Raw genomic sequence first — 16,832 nt, forward strand, 5'->3', positions numbered from 1 at the left:
TTCCCATCTCGGGGTTGACACAAAAGGGCCCTCTCTCATAGTTAACAGAAATAAGCCCACACCACAGGGTTGACAGAAGTCCCACCACAGGGTTGACAGAAGTCCCCACCTCAGGGTTGACAGAAAGGAGTCTCTACCTTAGGGTTGACAGAAGCCCACATCTCACTAGTCTGGGTACACTAATCGCAGTGCAAAGACAACATTGCAATATGATTTACACTATGCATTATCATCACATAATGAATTTGGTTTTCCTTAACTATACGCATAAGCTATATTTTGAACTATTGCGCAGCTAAAAGTACTATTGCACGGCCACGTGCGAACTAATGAACACCTGTGACCTTTCAAAATTTAGTCCTACCCTTTCAAGCGTCTAAGTTACTCAGATGTCAACACTGCCAGACGTCAGTCATAGCGACTTCTATGTCTACAGGAAAGTCAATTTCAGTGATTCTAATTGTGTTTTAATGAGTATGTAATAAAACAAGTATATCATGGGTGTCTGTGCAATTGTCCAGAATATTTGACCCTCGGTATTGGTTATCAACCGGTGTACTATTGCACTCTGCCTTTTGGCTCGTGCAATAGAACATCGGTCGATTACCAGTACCTTTTGTTAAATATTCTGGACTATTGTACAGACACCCATGATATATTGTATACTAGTAAACGGATATACATATTATACATGTATGTTATACATTAGCTTGATGTTATTTCTTTGAAGTATTTGATGAAATGAGAAAAAAATGAAATTGCTACTGCTTCAAGATATAACATTAGTGGATGTTGTGAAGGGTAACAGGACTGGAACACCTCATCTTCTATTATTTTCTGTTCTATACAAATTGAGAAGTATGTTTGTGCTAATGTTCACATGTAATAATAAGTAATTATGATCATAGATCGTGCTTTATTTCTGTCAGGATGTATTAAGTTTACTTCTCAATCATGTCCAATCATTTATAAGTTTTTATGATTTTGTTGTTATAGGTATCACACCAGTAAATGTCACTCAATGGAGGATCTCAGTCAGCTTCGTCACTATGGATACCGTGGAGAGGCTGTTGCCAGTCTGACAGATGCAAGTTCAATATTAGAAATAACATCCCGAACAAAACATTTAACACCGACATTCTGTAAGATATTCAACAAAGGGACACCAATGAAGGTGGTGCAGTCAAGTGTACCGCGACCAAGTGCTGGTACTACAGTCACTGCACATGATTTGTTTTACAATATGCCAGTAAGGAAAAAAGCCATGAATCCAGTTCTGGAGTTTGAGAGAGTGAAAAAGAGGTTAGAGGGCATATCATTAATGAGGCCTGCTATATCTTTTTCCCTAAGAAATGATATCACAGGACATGTTGTACTTCAGACACATAAAACTAGTGGGGTGTTGAATGTGTTCACCTCCCTGTTTGGTATGGGAAGGTCAAAGACATTGTCAGCAATTCAAGGACAAACTGGCTGTTTTAGTGTGGAAGGGTACATAGGAAAGGAAGGTTTCTCAAAGAAAGACTTACAGTTTGTGTATATAAATAAACGTTTAGTACTGAAAACCAAAATTCATAAGGTCATAAATTTTTTACTTGGAAAGTCACTAATTCTAAGGAAGAAGGGTGTATTAGACAGACAAGGAGAAAGTAAACAGCAAGAAAGTGTGTCGTCTTTAACTTCAAGTCCAACAAAGTATTCAGAGAAATTTGGAGTGTTTGTGGTAAATATTTCATGTCCGTATACAGAATATGATGTGACCTTTGACCCTGCAAAAACCTTAGTTGAATTCAAAGACTGGGACATGCTCTGTACTTGCATTGAGGATGCTGTGTCTGAATTCCTTAAAAGGGAATGCCTTTTACTAGGCATACAGGAAATGATGGCAGAAGACAGAGCAGTTTCAGGTGAAAATTCTGGAGAAACTACGGAGACATCCACCGATGGAAACAAGAGTTCAGTATCTGAGAATTCTACTGTACCTGTTGAAGAACAAATAAGTACAAGCAACAGCAGAAACTTTCTCACTTCAAAGCTGGTTAAAAGACCAGTAAAACAGGATGACAAAACAGAGGTGTGTGATGATGAGAACGTAAACGACACTTCTAAAGGATTAGTTGTCATGGGAACTCCAGAAAAAAATACATGTTTAGAAAAGATTAATGACAGTAATCTTATACAAAAGAAACAAAAGCATCGAAAATTATGGATGCACATCTGAAAAAGAAACTGAGAGTAGTATATCTGAAACTATTAGTAGTTGTGAAGGAACATCTGTAACAGATCACACAGACCTTTCTTCTAAAGACAGATTAGGAGGCAGGAAAAATAGTTCTGACAGGAAGTGTTCTGATAGTGATGAAAGAGGTGGTGAGGAAACTGACAGATTTGATGAAGATGGAGATTACGAAAGTGAAGATCCTGTTCCCAAATTTAATTGGAAATTCAGGGAGAAAGGGCAAGAGTTAGCCAATACATGTGAGAAACAGCAAACGAGAATTAGACTTGATACACCACATCTAGGTTGTAATGGAGGCTCCACATTGTCGCTCATCAGGAAAGATTATAGTATGTGTAATGAACAGGGAAAGGGTAACGGTTTAAAACTGGAAAGAATTTCCTGTTACGAATCCATTAAGAAGCGACTACATGGTGACAAAACATCTAAAGGCTCAGGCTGTCAATATCAGTCTGATGTAGGCCAACGTAACAAAATTATTCACACGACTAAAACTTCAAACTTATCAGTAAGTGACACTAGCGATGTAAATAAAACCAATGAAGTTGTTTGGCAAAGAAGACTGGGAGAACAAAACAATGAGAAAAGTAAATTAGACCCATCAGACATGAATAAAGAAAGTGAAACAGGGTATGGTGGAATTTCATCACAGGAAGATGCACATACATTCACACACAGCTTGCCCCAAAAGCGAATGTCTGATTTGGCTGAATCTTCTGTGGCATCAAAGTTGGCGCGAATGACGAGGCTGCGACAGAAGGAAGTAAGCATTTCCACAGGCAAAGCTTTCGGTAGTGAGGTGGAACACAGGGTACCGTTATCATCTCACAAATTAGGAGATTCCACAACAAATACGTCAAATAATAGAGCAGTGTCATCTTCAGAATGTCAACAGAAGGTTCCTTCAAATATATATAGATCAGGAAATCATTGCCAATTGTTTGACCACTCTTGCTCAGTTCTGTGTTCTGATGATGTTTCTAATAACAAGAGAAGCATGGAGGATGGAAAAAGCTGTGCCATCACCTCATCAGATTCTTCAAGGAAAACAGTTGACTTGTCAAATGTTCCAAAGAAATTTCTAACAACTGCCTCATTTGTACAGACATATGATGATATATTTAAAGATTGTATAGTCTCAAAAGACTTGTCTTGTCTGGATCTGAGTAATCAGAAGGATTTTGAAAGTCGTACACTAGGACTGGGATTGTCTATTTCAGAGTGTAACACAGCTGGATATAATCAAATTAATTCTAAACAAGGATTGAAGCTATTGAAAACAACAGTGGATGACAGTCAAATAATACCAGACAAGGAGACAGAGAATGAAACTTATCTCGGGAGTAAAAAAGACACAGATGATGCCGGCATTAACACAAAGGTCAGACTCCTTGTTGGTGATGGAGGTGCACACTTTCAGGGTGTTCCTTCTGAGTCAGAGGCAGACAGCATGCAGGACACAATGCTGTTTGAAGGAACACCGAAATCTGTTGTTATGTTAGACTTTGATAGAGGGGACATCAATACCCAGGATTCCAGTACAGACCTACTGTGTTACGAGGAATTTGATTATGCTCCAACACCACAAAGTAACAAAGACTCTTATCAGGGAAATGCTCAACAAAGTTACCAGACTTCTAATAACTCTAAAATGCTGACTCTGCGGGATAAAACTTTCACTGATGATGTATTGCCTCAATATCACCAGACTTGTGAGGGGAAAACAAAAAACTTTACCATATCTCCAACTCTTAGGGAAACAGAAGGTAAAAGTGCACTCACAGTGGAGAGCACAGAGAGTTTTACTCCCTGTTTGGCCAGTCCAGAAATATGTTCCAGTAATATGGCTACACGGGGATCTGACACTCCTCAATCTCAAGGCTTTGTTCCTATATCTGATATGTCATCTGTGATGGATAAACAGGTACTAGATTCTGTACAGGAATCACAAGGATTTGTACCAGTACCTGCTTTCACAGAAAACCGTGTGATATCACCAGCTGTGTCTGAAGGATTTTCTCCTGTTATGATGGACGATGATTTAAATGTAAAATTAGATAGCAGCTCTAGTAATCTAAGAGGCAGTAAACGCCTCTGTGAGGATTCTGATGTCACTACTGTGTCCTCTACAAACCAGGGAATGGAAACCCTGGCAGAGTATCTGGACTCTTACTCTTCCTCAATAGCCGAGTTATATGAGGAAGACATGAGCTATGTGAAGAAAAAGAAGTTGAGGAGCAACATGATATCTCCCAACACATCTTCCAGTGTTGAGAGTTCAGAACACACTAAATCTTTGATAAGTGATGTGACACAGGACAATGGTTTACCAGGTGTTTCTTCAGTAAAGTCTCAAAGTGATTTATCTAACTCTTTCCCAACTCAACTTACAAACGAGATATTCAAAACTCAAGCTCATTTCAGGCAAGATTCTGATAGTTCTATATCCGACAAATCAAATTTAACACTGGATAATGATCACTGCCGGCTCTATGATGGAGAGGGCAGTAGAGCTTTTGCAGGAAATACTGGAGAGAACGCTGCAAGTTCTTTAGGAAATGGTTTTAATATAGAAGTATCAAGCATGATAGATATAAAAGGTTTTCCTGACAAAGGAAATTTGGATTCATTGTCCAGTGATAAAGACTTAAAATGTATTGAAAGCATGAATTATAGACAACAGAGTGTCAGCCAACTTGAGAAGTCTGGGTATATGAGTAAAAATGTCCGTCATGTTGTAATGTCTGACGAAGTAGAGGGGTGTATCCAGTGTGAATCAATACAAAACAGTTTTTGTAACTCTACAAATGTGGTAGCTGACAGCTCTGAGAAGAATGAAGAGAGGACAGCTGTGCTTGATTCTGTCACAGAGACAACTTCCAATACATTAGACAACGATAATTGTCAAGTGACCCAGTCAAAGATGGAGTCATTTCAAAAGTGTTGCCCAATTCAGGACACTGACAACAGTGAAGCAGTAACAGATATCTTTTCTCGGGGTAACATGGCCGACAGAATTCTTCCTGAAAGCACATTAAGCATAACAAATTTAGGAAGCACAACTTCCGACAAATCAAAGGAGTTTGGTATTTCGGGACTTACATCAAAGCAACTCAAAGTACTAAGAGGATCTAACAGGAAAGGCAAATTGCCAGTGGACATTTGTTGTAAAAGTCAAGAAAAAACAACAGATTTATTGGCAAAGACAGATGGGTCAGCGGATATTGGTCAGTGGTCAGATGTGGATGAAGAGGACTTGGTGGCTGTCACAGAGAATGGCCAGACCTGTACTCAGCAGTCTCAGGATTTACACAACAACAAGACAGACAATGTAAAAGACACATGTGAACAGCCTTGGGTTGAAATGGAAGATCCAAAAACGGGTGAGTACATTTTTTTCTATTTTTGGTAATGCTTTATCTAATTTTGAAAAAAAGGACAAATTGCTAAAAAAAGTATATGAAATTTTCAATATTTTTTCTGATCTTGCCTCAATCTAATTAAAATCTAGATGGTCATTTTCACTACGTTACATGAACATCTAACAACATCCCATAAGTGGTCATGTTCCAATGACCTTTGAGATGTTTGTATTTCACTTTCAGGGCAAATTGTCAATTTGTCAATGTCATCGAAGCAAACCATTTCGTCACAGCATGTATTTGGTTATATGCTTTGTAGGACGAAATGACTTGAAACAAATTGACAGATTATGCAAGATATGCACTCTAGTCATACTAGTTCGGACATATGAAATTTACTTCCAAGATTCTGGAAGTAGTCATTTGATTGGCTAACCCAAAAGGTTACCCTGACGTGAACCCTTATGGGATGTTGTTAGATGTTTATGTAAAGTAGTGAGAATGACCATCTAGATTTTGATTAGATTGTGTCTTGCCTAAACTTTCCATACCCCCGCGGGTAGTTTAAATGCTGGTAGCAGCTACTGCTGCTTTGCAGTTATATCAGGCTAACCTTAACCTCCCTTCATGCTAAAAATAGAAACTGATTTCTACTTTCAATAAAGAAAGCTGATTTTGTTCTAATTACTAGTAAATGGGTACAATGTATAAAAGTTAATGTAAAAGTAACTTTTGATTTGTAGGTGAGAAGTTGTATGTGAACAGTATTACAGGCCACAACCGACCTCAGGACGGTAGCTGGGAACCACCTCCTCCAGAGGGTAAGTTTCCTACTACTGTCAGCTGTAGAATGGGAAACTTTTTCATGTGCTGTCTATCTTTCAATACAATCTTTAGTAAATTAAGTAATTAAGACATATCAAGACAATGAATCAGTAATGTAATTACATATAGTATGTATACACTATATAATGTTATACATGATCCGTCAGCTAATAATATACATGTCAAATATTCTAATTTATAATGCATATAAAGCTACTCAAAGAAGCAGGATCATGTCATAGATGTAAATTTTATTCATTTTTCAATAATACACGTTATATCAGTTTTTTAGAATTAAGTTGGCCCTTATGGAATTTGAAGCATTAGAGGGGTCTTTTGTGTGGGAGGAAACCGTAGACCCCAATACCTTTTCATGTCTGAGAAATGTCATCTATGTGCATGTTTTTACTATTTTATAGTGAGGATGACTTCTTCTGGCTCTACGACACCTTCAGTGACAAATACTATGTTGAATGACCTTTCACCTAATTCCCACAATACTTTACTCCACATGATGTCTGAACACTTGGAAAGCATGGACAAAGAGGAGGAGGACTTGCTGTCTGTCAAATGGGCAGGTACAAGATGTAGCTCAGAAAGGACTGAAGAAAGCCAGGAAGCAGGTACTCCATTGACTCTGGTAGCATAAATTTATATGTAGAGTTGTGGAAAGAATAGTTCATGAAATTTTAGGTTTTTGATTTAAGTTCTGACTTAATAATGGAAACATGATTATTTACCTTAAAATCAACATACATTTATTTATTGTTTACATTGAATTCAAAATCCGTTGATCAATTGTGATTAAAGAGCTGTTAATTAGCTAAAGCTGAGTTTATGATATTTGTTGTGAGAAAATGAGTCATCTATTTTTTATGCTACCACACAAATAAATCTTCAGGTGCTCATTTCTGCTATATTTGCTATAAAACTCTTTCATTTGCAGATTCAATAGGTACAAAATGTGTGGAGGATCTTCTAGAAAACTGGGAGAATCCTGTGTTTGCAAGACCAGAACAGGTATGTGAGTTAAAGTGATAAATGACGAGGCCAACACTGTTTTCACATATGGCTTGAAGATAATTTTTAAGGAAACAACCCTTGTTTTTTCATTGCTTACATTAAACAAGAGAAACAAGATTTGAATTCTCTAATGGCCAGAATATACATGTACATTTACAGAGGAAATAACTTTTTTTCATTTGAGACTTTGAAAACAAGCAAAAATTGTTGAAGCTCAGTGTAAGTACAGGTTATTTTAAAAGACTTGATCATTGTTTGGTAAAGGCAGTAGCAGCAGCTGTGGAGGCCAGTAGAAGGCCGCGGGGCTCCGCCAGGGTTCATGGTGTCCTTCACTCTCACAAGTTCACCAAGGATATGTTGCAGAATGTAACGGTAAGAACATGACAACCCAATTCTTTTGTAATGTGTCACTTACATGCTTGTACATGACACTCTTTACCCACCTATTGTCAAACTTTCAGTTTCTTTTGAATACAATGATGTCTTGCATATATTTGGGAAACGGTTTCCTAAGTCAACTGAAAGCCCTTTTAATAAGATTTTACAATGAATGCATTATAACTTGTAATTTCATACTCTTATTCTTCAAAAAAAGCCAAACAAGTCTCTGCAGAATTACAATTCAAACTAAATAAAATGTATTGAGATCTTCATTCAGTTACCTGTTGAACAGATATCTGTCACAAGCAGAAGCATACTAACCCATAATCAGATAAAAAAAATCACCAAAGTTTTATATACATGTATTTAGCAAACAAATAAATGAATTATTTTGTTAGTACCACAACTGATATTGTTGATGATTCATTAGACACTTCATTGTACATCCTAATGATAAACTTTGTAAACAAGATGTACATATGTACATGTACCTGTGTATGGTTTTAAGTGTGAAAGTAGGGAATACAAATGGCTAATACTCATTACTGTGTTGTAGGTCATAGGACAGGTAGACAACAAGTTTATTGCCTGTATGACAAGTTCTAGGATGAACAACCTGGCAGCAGGTAAGTCATACATTGCAGCAGCTGTCTAGTGCCTGAGAGCCTTTTGTCTGTGGAGCTAAGTCAAGGAAAACAATTTTTATTTACTTGTTTATTTTATAAAGGTCTTCGTCTTTTTTTCCTTCTTTTTTTTTTGTTTCTAGGGGGGATAGGATGGGGTTGCAAGTTTTGTATTTTAGATGTTTTATACAGTTACACAGTCAGCAGGATTTCTTCATTTACCATTCACTTGTCTGGTTCAGGAGTGATCTCCCTTTGTCTGTTAGCCATACATTCTGCATTGTTCCATGTGTATGTTGTATCTATATCAGATCTGGCCAGCTCATTTGATATGATCTTTGTGTTATATTTCTTGTTTTAAACATTGATGTTCTGTGTACTAACTTTCCCAGTCATTGTCTTTCAGCTCCAAATCTGATGTTGCTATTTGACCAGCATGCTGCTCATGAACGTGTTCGCTTAGAAAAACTTACCAAAGGTAAATGTGAACTAAAAGCATGATTAAGTTGTTTCTTTAAACCAACATCAAGCTTTCAAAGAAATAATTCCTTCATAAATCTCTGCCAGGTATATAGGATGTCAATATCAACAGGTATCCGTAGAATAATACCTAAGTCGTGTGTAGTACACTCAAGACACTATCATGGTAAACAACTCACACATTCACACAGGATTAAATATTTCTAGCTGCTAATTTTAAAATTGAATGTTGGATTGGCTGTTTGCTGCCATCACAACTTCATATACATGTTTCTCCTCTAAATATTGATAGATTTTGCGTACTGATTAAATAAAATGACTACAGCAATTTTAATGCATACTTTTAGTATTACTATATAGTACCCTTATACACAGATTTGATACGTATATATATTAATGTTTGATTTAACAAACATCTGTTAATGCTAGCTGTTCACCTCTAGTATCTTATGAAATTTACTACTTTTATGTTGTTTACTTACTAATAATTTACTACTTTTATGTTGTTTACTTACTAATATTTTATCATGTTTATTTTGACAGAGGCATATGATGGCGACAACAGGATTTGCTGCTCAACCATTACACCAGCTAAATGTTTGACACTAGAAGAGGAGGAAGTGCGAGTGATGGTGTCATACAGAGAGGAATTTTCCAGGATAGGTAAGGACTACTGCGATATAAGACCTCAACAGTACAGATCAACTTACTCTGTTTAACAAGGACCATCACCTTGTCAGTTCATGTTGATACAGTGTGTAATTTGTGTAGATATCTAGTTAATATGTTTATGGTACATGTTGCATGCAGTCATCATACAATTTTATTTTCGTCCAGGGGTCACCTTTACCGCTGACAAACAGGAAAGGGACTCCATCTTGGTACATACAATCCCAGCTTGTATTATGCAGAAAGAGGTTACTGAGGTTAAAAGGAAGAGGGAATCCATTGCATGGAATGTTGTTCTGGTAGGTTGGAATTCCTAAGTCTCCAAGAATTTAATCCTTTTGGTATCTTATATTTCCTGGTAGGTGATCAGCTGCTGACTAAACTTAAGCAGTCAACAAGCCAGTTGTCTGATTTTACATTTCAAAAACATGCATTACATGTATCATGCTTTGTATGCATAATTAATACCATGTCATATTACGATTAAATATGTTTAAAATCATGGGACTGTAAAGACCTCATGGCCTCTTGTTACATGTATTTGATGTTCTTCTGCAGTACCACACAGAAAATAAAAATAAACACATGTATTAATATGTACCTGGTTGTTCATTTCAGAATCTGTTGAAGGAACATGTAGAGGTAAGACATTTGTGTGGTATGTCACCATATCAAGCTAAAATATATATGTGTTTGTTTTGCAAGATATTGTTAGATTTGTTTAAAAGATTGTTAAAAGTTCGTTGCTGACCAGTTGTCAATGTAAAACAGATTCATCGGTAAAAATCTAGAGAGAGTTTCGAAATATTTTCTTTGTGTTGTAAAGTTTGGTTTATTTAAAGATTTTATTACACACCCAATGAATGTTTATATGTGACGTGTCGATGACTAGTACAGTATATACCCTGTCACCTTCAACTAGAGAGTGTTATGATGTTAGATTTCAAGCTATTGTATTTTGCAATTATTGCAGTTTTAACTTGGAATGTTCAAATAAGCAAAAGAAAAGAATCCAACATTTTTTTCAGTGGCATACAGTGTATGAGTAAAAACTTCATATTACATCATATTTGCATTTCCTTTCTCCCTGTTGTACCTAGATGTTGATGAGCACCAGCGGTGTCCTGGGACGATTACCTGCGACACTACATAAAGTCTTGTGTTCCCAGGCATGTCATGGTAAGTCAACCAACCGGATTTCCTTATATTTGTACTACCTGTAAATGTTTTGATAAATAATCAACAGGAGATCAATTAATTATAATCTATGTTACTTAACAGCTGTTGTAGATTTTACTGTTATTGTACATGTGCTGTGAAGTTGACCATGTTTCTGTACAATTAAGTGCTATAAAATTTACCATGTTACTGTGTACATGTATATGTACTGTGAGGTTTACCATGTTACTGTACATGTACTGTGAAGTTTACCATGTTACTGTACATGTACTGTGAAGTTTACTATCGTGTTACTGTACATGTACTGTGAGGTTTACTATCATGTTACTGTACATGTACTGTGAGGTTTACCATGTTACTGTACATGTACTGTGAGGTTTACCATGTTACTGTACATGTACTGTGAAGTTTACTATCGTGTTACTGTACATGTACTGTGAAGTTTACCATGTTACTGTACATGTACTGTGAAATTTACCATGTTACTGTACATGTACTGTGAAGTTTACTATCATGTTACTGTACATGTACTGTAAAGTTTACTATCATGTGACTGTACATGTACTGTGAAGTTTACCATGTTACTGTACATGTACTGTGAAGTTTACCATGTTACTGTACATGTACTGTGAAGTTTACCATGTTACTGTACTGTGAGGTTTACCATGTTACTGTACATGTACTGTGAAGTTTACCATGTTACTGTACTGTGAGGTTTACCATGTTACTGTACATGTACTGTGAGGTTTACCATGTTACTGTACATGTACTGTGAGGTTTACCATTTTACTGTACATGTACTGTGAAGTTTACCATGTTACTGTACATGTACTGTGAAGTTTACCATGTTACTGTACATGTACTGTGAAGTTTACCATGTTACTGTACATGTACTGTGAGGTTTACCATGTTACTGTACATGTACTGTGAGGTTTAAATTACCATGTTACTGTACATGTACTGTGAGGTTTACCATGTTACTGTACATGTACTGTGAGGTTTACCATGTTACTGTACATGTACTGTGAAGTTTACCATGTTACTGTACATGTACTGTGAAGTTTACTATGTTACTGTACATGTACTGTGAGGTTTACCATGTTACTGTACTGTGAGGTTTACCTTGTTACTGTACATGTACTGTGAAGTTTACCATGTTACTGTAAATGTACTGTGAAGTTTACTATGTTACTGTACATGTACTGTGAGGTTTACTATCGTGTTACAGGTGCTATAAAGTTTGGTGATCAGCTATCAGTAGAAGAATGTAAAGAACTCCTGGTGTCGCTGTCTCTGTGTGACCTTCCATTCCAATGTGCCCATGGTCGGCCCTCAATTATGCCACTCCTGGAGTTGGACAAACTGAAATTGAACCATGTAAGAAAATGAATAAAATGATTAAGTCGTCGGTTTGTATTTCTTGCATACTTTATGAACTTGATCACAGTATTTGTGTCACTTGCAGAGCATGACAGACCCTTAGGGATCCCTTTGTCCATGCCTCTTCTGCGGCATTAATCACAATTGAGTTTTCCAGTCTTGTTTCTTTACCATTTGCCACATCAGCTTGTAGCTTTAGTAGGTGGCATTATCGTAAATTACAGTTCGAGTTCCATCCCTATTTCAATATTCTATTGTTTGTTGGAGGCCGCGGTGGCCGAGTGGTTAAGGGGTCCCGACACTTTATCACTAGCCGTCCACATCTGGGTTTGAAACCTACATGGGGCAGTTGCAAGGTACTGACCGTAGGCTGGTGGTTTTCTCAGGGTACTCCGGCTTTCCTCCACCTCCAAACCTGGCACGTCCTTAAATGACCCTGGCTGTTAATAGGATGTTAAACAAAACAAACCAAACCATGTTGGAGTTATGGCCCTTTGCACATAGGAAATTCTTGCCATTACCTGTTTTCCAGACTTTTTTTCGCTACTGCTTGTAAAATCAATATGTTACTTAATTTGTAGATGGCTTAATCATATTAGAGGACAGACTGAATTTGAACATGATGTTGACATTCCATATTTTGCTGGAGTTTTGACACTTTACGATATATATGCACATTGTTAATTCACAAAATTAACTGTTTCCCTGACATTCCTTTTCCATACTACTTACGTACCCTATCAATTTGTCTTCTGGACTTTTATTTGCTATGACTCAGCTCGCTACATCAATTTGTTATTTGATTTGTGATTATATTAATATTAGATCACAGATGGAGCTTGACCCAGCTCTATCAAATTTCCATTTTCAGCTGTAGTTATGTGCTTTCTGTGGAATTCTAATCATTATAAATGTATACATATTATTATTGCAATATCATTACACAATTTGATGTTGACTTATTACTTGAATTCAGTAAGAAAGCCACATAAACACTATGTCTTGGTCACATTAAAATACTGCTGACTGGAGAGAAGTGTATTTTGTAGTACTTCATACCTACATGATTGTTATATACACTTAACATGTTAACTGACCTAACTGTCACTATGTCACTGCATCTTTTTTCCTTAAACACTGTAAAAAATTGTAATTACATGTTTGTTCTTCATTTTCAGAAAACAAAGAAACCAAACTTATGGAAAATTTCAAAGCAACTTTAAACATCATGATAACAGAAACAGTGTAATCTACTTGTTGTCAGCTGATGGCAAGATTTTGATGTCAATTCAAAAGGCTGCAATTCTATATATATATACAAAATTTATGTGATTGTGATATTCCCACAAAATTCTTAAGACTGTGATAGATACTACATATTGTTAATATAATTGTTTTCTGTGATGTATGTGATAGTTCCATGTGACAGCACGAGCCTGGACTAAGAGTGGAGTCCTGGACAAGACAGTGTAGACCAGGACTGAGATGGTATGTGACAGTGTAGACCAGGACTGAGACAGTATGTGACAGTGTAGACCTGGACTGAGATGGTATGTGACAGTGTAGACCAGGACTGAGACAGTATGTGACAGTGTAGACCTGGACTGAGACAGTATGTGACAGTGTAGACCTGGACTGAGATGGTATGTGACAGTGTAGACCAGGACTGAGACAGTATGTGACAGTGTAGACCAGGACTGAGATGGTATGTGACAGTGTAGACCAGGACTGAGACAGTATGTGACAGTGTAGACCTGGACTGAGACAGTATGTGACAGTGTAGACCTGGACTGAGATGGTATGTGACAGTGTAGACCTGGACTGAGATGGTATGTGACAGTGTAGACCTCGACTGAGATGGTATGTGACAGTGTAGACCTGGACTGAGACAGTATGTGACAGTGTAGACCTGGACTGAGACAGTATGTGACAGTGTAGACCTGGACTGAGATGGTTTGTGACAGTGTAGACCTGGACTGAGACAGTATGTGACAGTGTAGACCTGGACTGAGACAGTATGTGACAGTGTAGACCTGGACTGAGATGGTATGTGACAGTGTAGACCTGGACTGAGACAGTATGTGACAGTGTAGACCTGGACTGAGATGGTTTGTGACACTGTAGACCTGGACTGAGATGGTATGTGACAGTGTAGACCTGGACTGAGACAGTATGTGACAGTGTAGACCAGGACTGAGATGGTATGTGACAGTGTAGACCAGGACTGAGATGGTATGTGACAGTGTAGACCTGGACTGAGATGGTATGTGACAGTGTAGACCTGGACTGAGATGGTATGTGACAGTGTAGACCTGGACTGAGATGGTATGTGACAGTGTAGACCTGGACTGAGACAGTATGTGACTGAGAAGGTATATATGTGATAGATCGAGAGTATATACCTGGAACTAATGCCTGTGACTGTACTTTATCATGTAATAGCTATAGTTTAAAAGGTAAGCACAAAATAGAATAAATACTTAATTTTCATACTGTGTAAAATACTCATAATTTAATTATTTATTTCCTCCCAGCAAGATTATCTTAGTTATATATTATATAGTCCCATGGCTGATTCTGTATTGTTATTGATTACAGTGATAAGAAAATGTCTAATTACCATGTGTTTTACAGTCGGCAATTAATTGCTTTAATTGGGACTGGTGAAATTGTGATAAGCACATTCTTTCAAAATCAGTTAAAAACATGTTTTACATTAGAGAACTAATGTCTTGAATAGTTCCCATAGAATTTTTAAAAACGTGTTTAAGGGAGAAAATGAACAGTAGAAATAATAGATTTTTTTCATAATTTCAATGATAGAAAAATAATTTAGACTCGAGATCCTTTGCAGTTATTTCCGTTGATGATCAGACCAGATGTAGATATATACATCTATTTATCCTGATGTGAGAAGCTTAATGTGTTCCTGTACATTTCCCTGGTACATTTTGATGGAAGTAATTTTATGTTCCTGTGAAATTCCATTTGGGTACTGTGTTTTTGCCCAGACAAAAGTGATGAAATGTCTTTTATTCTAGTCCACATCAGCCAATGTATTACACGATATTGGTGGTTATTTTAATTAGTGCCATATATAAATGTACTATTGTTGCACAACCTTAATGGTTTAAATGGGTATAGACTTTCCAATTTAAATTTTTTTGAAAAGCATTTTAATTAAAAAACCAATGATATTGATTAAAAACTACATTTTTGTACCTGGTAATTTTCCATAAATATTGAGATTAAAATGTTTTCCTACTACTTAAATATGATGTCTGATGTGTCATTATTAATAGTTCCGAATCATTGATAATACTGTTTTAAAATACACCATTACATACATGTGTATGTATAACATGTTTGTAATGAGTCATGAATGCTACTACATCTACAATTGTATGTGTACAATTAACATATTTGTTGACTTACACATATAATATATGACCAGATATATTTTTGAGTCCCACTTAAAATAATGATTAGACTTCTGACAACCAATTTCTGCAAACTTTTATTTTCATTTGCAATTTATTTTGATAAACACTTCTGGCAACTGTCTTTATTTAACCTTCTGGCAACTCTGTTTAAAACTTGGCAACTATGTGAAGAAAAAGATCTATTGGAATCACGGAAATAAACCGCAGTCTCAAATGGAATCGTTTTGTCATTTTTACGTGCATAGACCACGTGCTAGATGCTACAGGAATTAAAAAGAACAAATAAATCCTCTCTTTTCCAATACAGCAATGGCTTTAGTTCTATGTACAGGCATTTGTAGTTTTAAATTGTATATACACTGTAATAAGGCAGGACCTATACTAGTTATAACTATAAATATAATTCAATTTAAAGCTACGAATACCAGTGTTCTAAGTTTAGCTCTATTTTGGTGTGTTGGGATTAATTTTGACCAAACGGCCAGATCAAAAGAAAGCCCAGTCAACCAATACACAATTCAAAACATCAAAGTGTATTCATGAATCACTTAATTTATCACACCCGCTCGAGACTTGTATAGAATACCCACAAGAGTTTGATGATCTATCAACTAATATATATACATTGTAATAATCCATATAAAATGCCCCCTATACTATAAGAAAATCACAGCATATCCGGTATTTTATTTAAATCGTTATATATTCTTGTTGACTGAAATTCAAACACTCCTGTGGAATAGACACCTGCAACACAGTAAGCTAGAAAACAATTGTGATTTCTCAACACCATATTCAGTTTGTTCAGTTTGGTATGATGGAGATTATCTTTCTCCTGTTATTGTGCCCGTCCCTTCAAGATCCTGCATCGAGACCATATCCCGCTACCTTCATTATACATTTTAAAAGAATTCAATGCATCACACATAGAAAATTCCAGGTCCGCCCCTCGAGAATTAGATGATTGATGCCTATACGCATCGGTAATTGTCCAATCCTGTCCTGTCTCTTCCAAGATTTAACATCATTTTCTCTTTCCTGCCATATTGCAATCTTACTTTTGATAACTGAGGATACGATACAATTCAAAGAAATCATGATATACTATATTTTTATTGTTTATTATTGGTTTCTCCTTTAGTCACATGCGATCGAAATTGATTGTCACGCATGTATAAAGCCACATTCTTAGAACGCTGATTTTTGCCCTATTTCTTCGAGAGCCTCT

At 36.5% G+C, this 16,832-nt stretch overlaps 1 protein-coding gene across 1 annotated transcript; it reads left to right on the forward strand.

Annotated features, from left to right (window-relative positions):
- Positions 1 to 2,058: 2,058 nt before the first annotated feature.
- Positions 2,059 to 15,908, forward strand: LOC117324223. The gene is made up of 13 exons (XM_033879971.1): positions 2,059 to 5,622; positions 6,345 to 6,422; positions 6,846 to 7,049; positions 7,373 to 7,446; positions 7,714 to 7,821; positions 8,387 to 8,456; positions 8,860 to 8,931; positions 9,477 to 9,596; positions 9,771 to 9,901; positions 10,221 to 10,244; positions 10,703 to 10,781; positions 12,010 to 12,158; positions 13,340 to 15,908. The coding sequence occupies exons 1-13, from the start codon at positions 2,163 to 2,165 to the stop codon at positions 13,382 to 13,384; spliced, it is 4,614 nt and encodes a 1,537-aa protein (XP_033735862.1). The 5' UTR covers positions 2,059 to 2,162; the 3' UTR covers positions 13,385 to 15,908.
- Positions 15,909 to 16,832: the final 924 nt, after the last annotated feature.

Source organism: Pecten maximus, chromosome 3 (assembly GCF_902652985.1).
Source record: "Pecten maximus chromosome 3, xPecMax1.1, whole genome shotgun sequence".
In the NCBI taxonomy this organism is placed as follows: Eukaryota; Metazoa; Mollusca; class Bivalvia; order Pectinida; family Pectinidae; genus Pecten; species Pecten maximus.

Coding starts and splice junctions, on each gene's coding strand:
- LOC117324223 (XM_033879971.1), top strand. CDS start 2,163: ATGACAGTAATCTTATACAAAAGAAACAAAAGCATCGAAAATTATGGA. Junction 5,623..6,344: donor AATGGAAGATCCAAAAACGG/GTGAGTACATTT, acceptor TTTGATTTGTAG/GTGAGAAGTTGTATGTGAAC. Junction 9,597..9,770: donor AGAGGAATTTTCCAGGATAG/GTAAGGACTACT, acceptor ATTTTCGTCCAG/GGGTCACCTTTACCGCTGAC.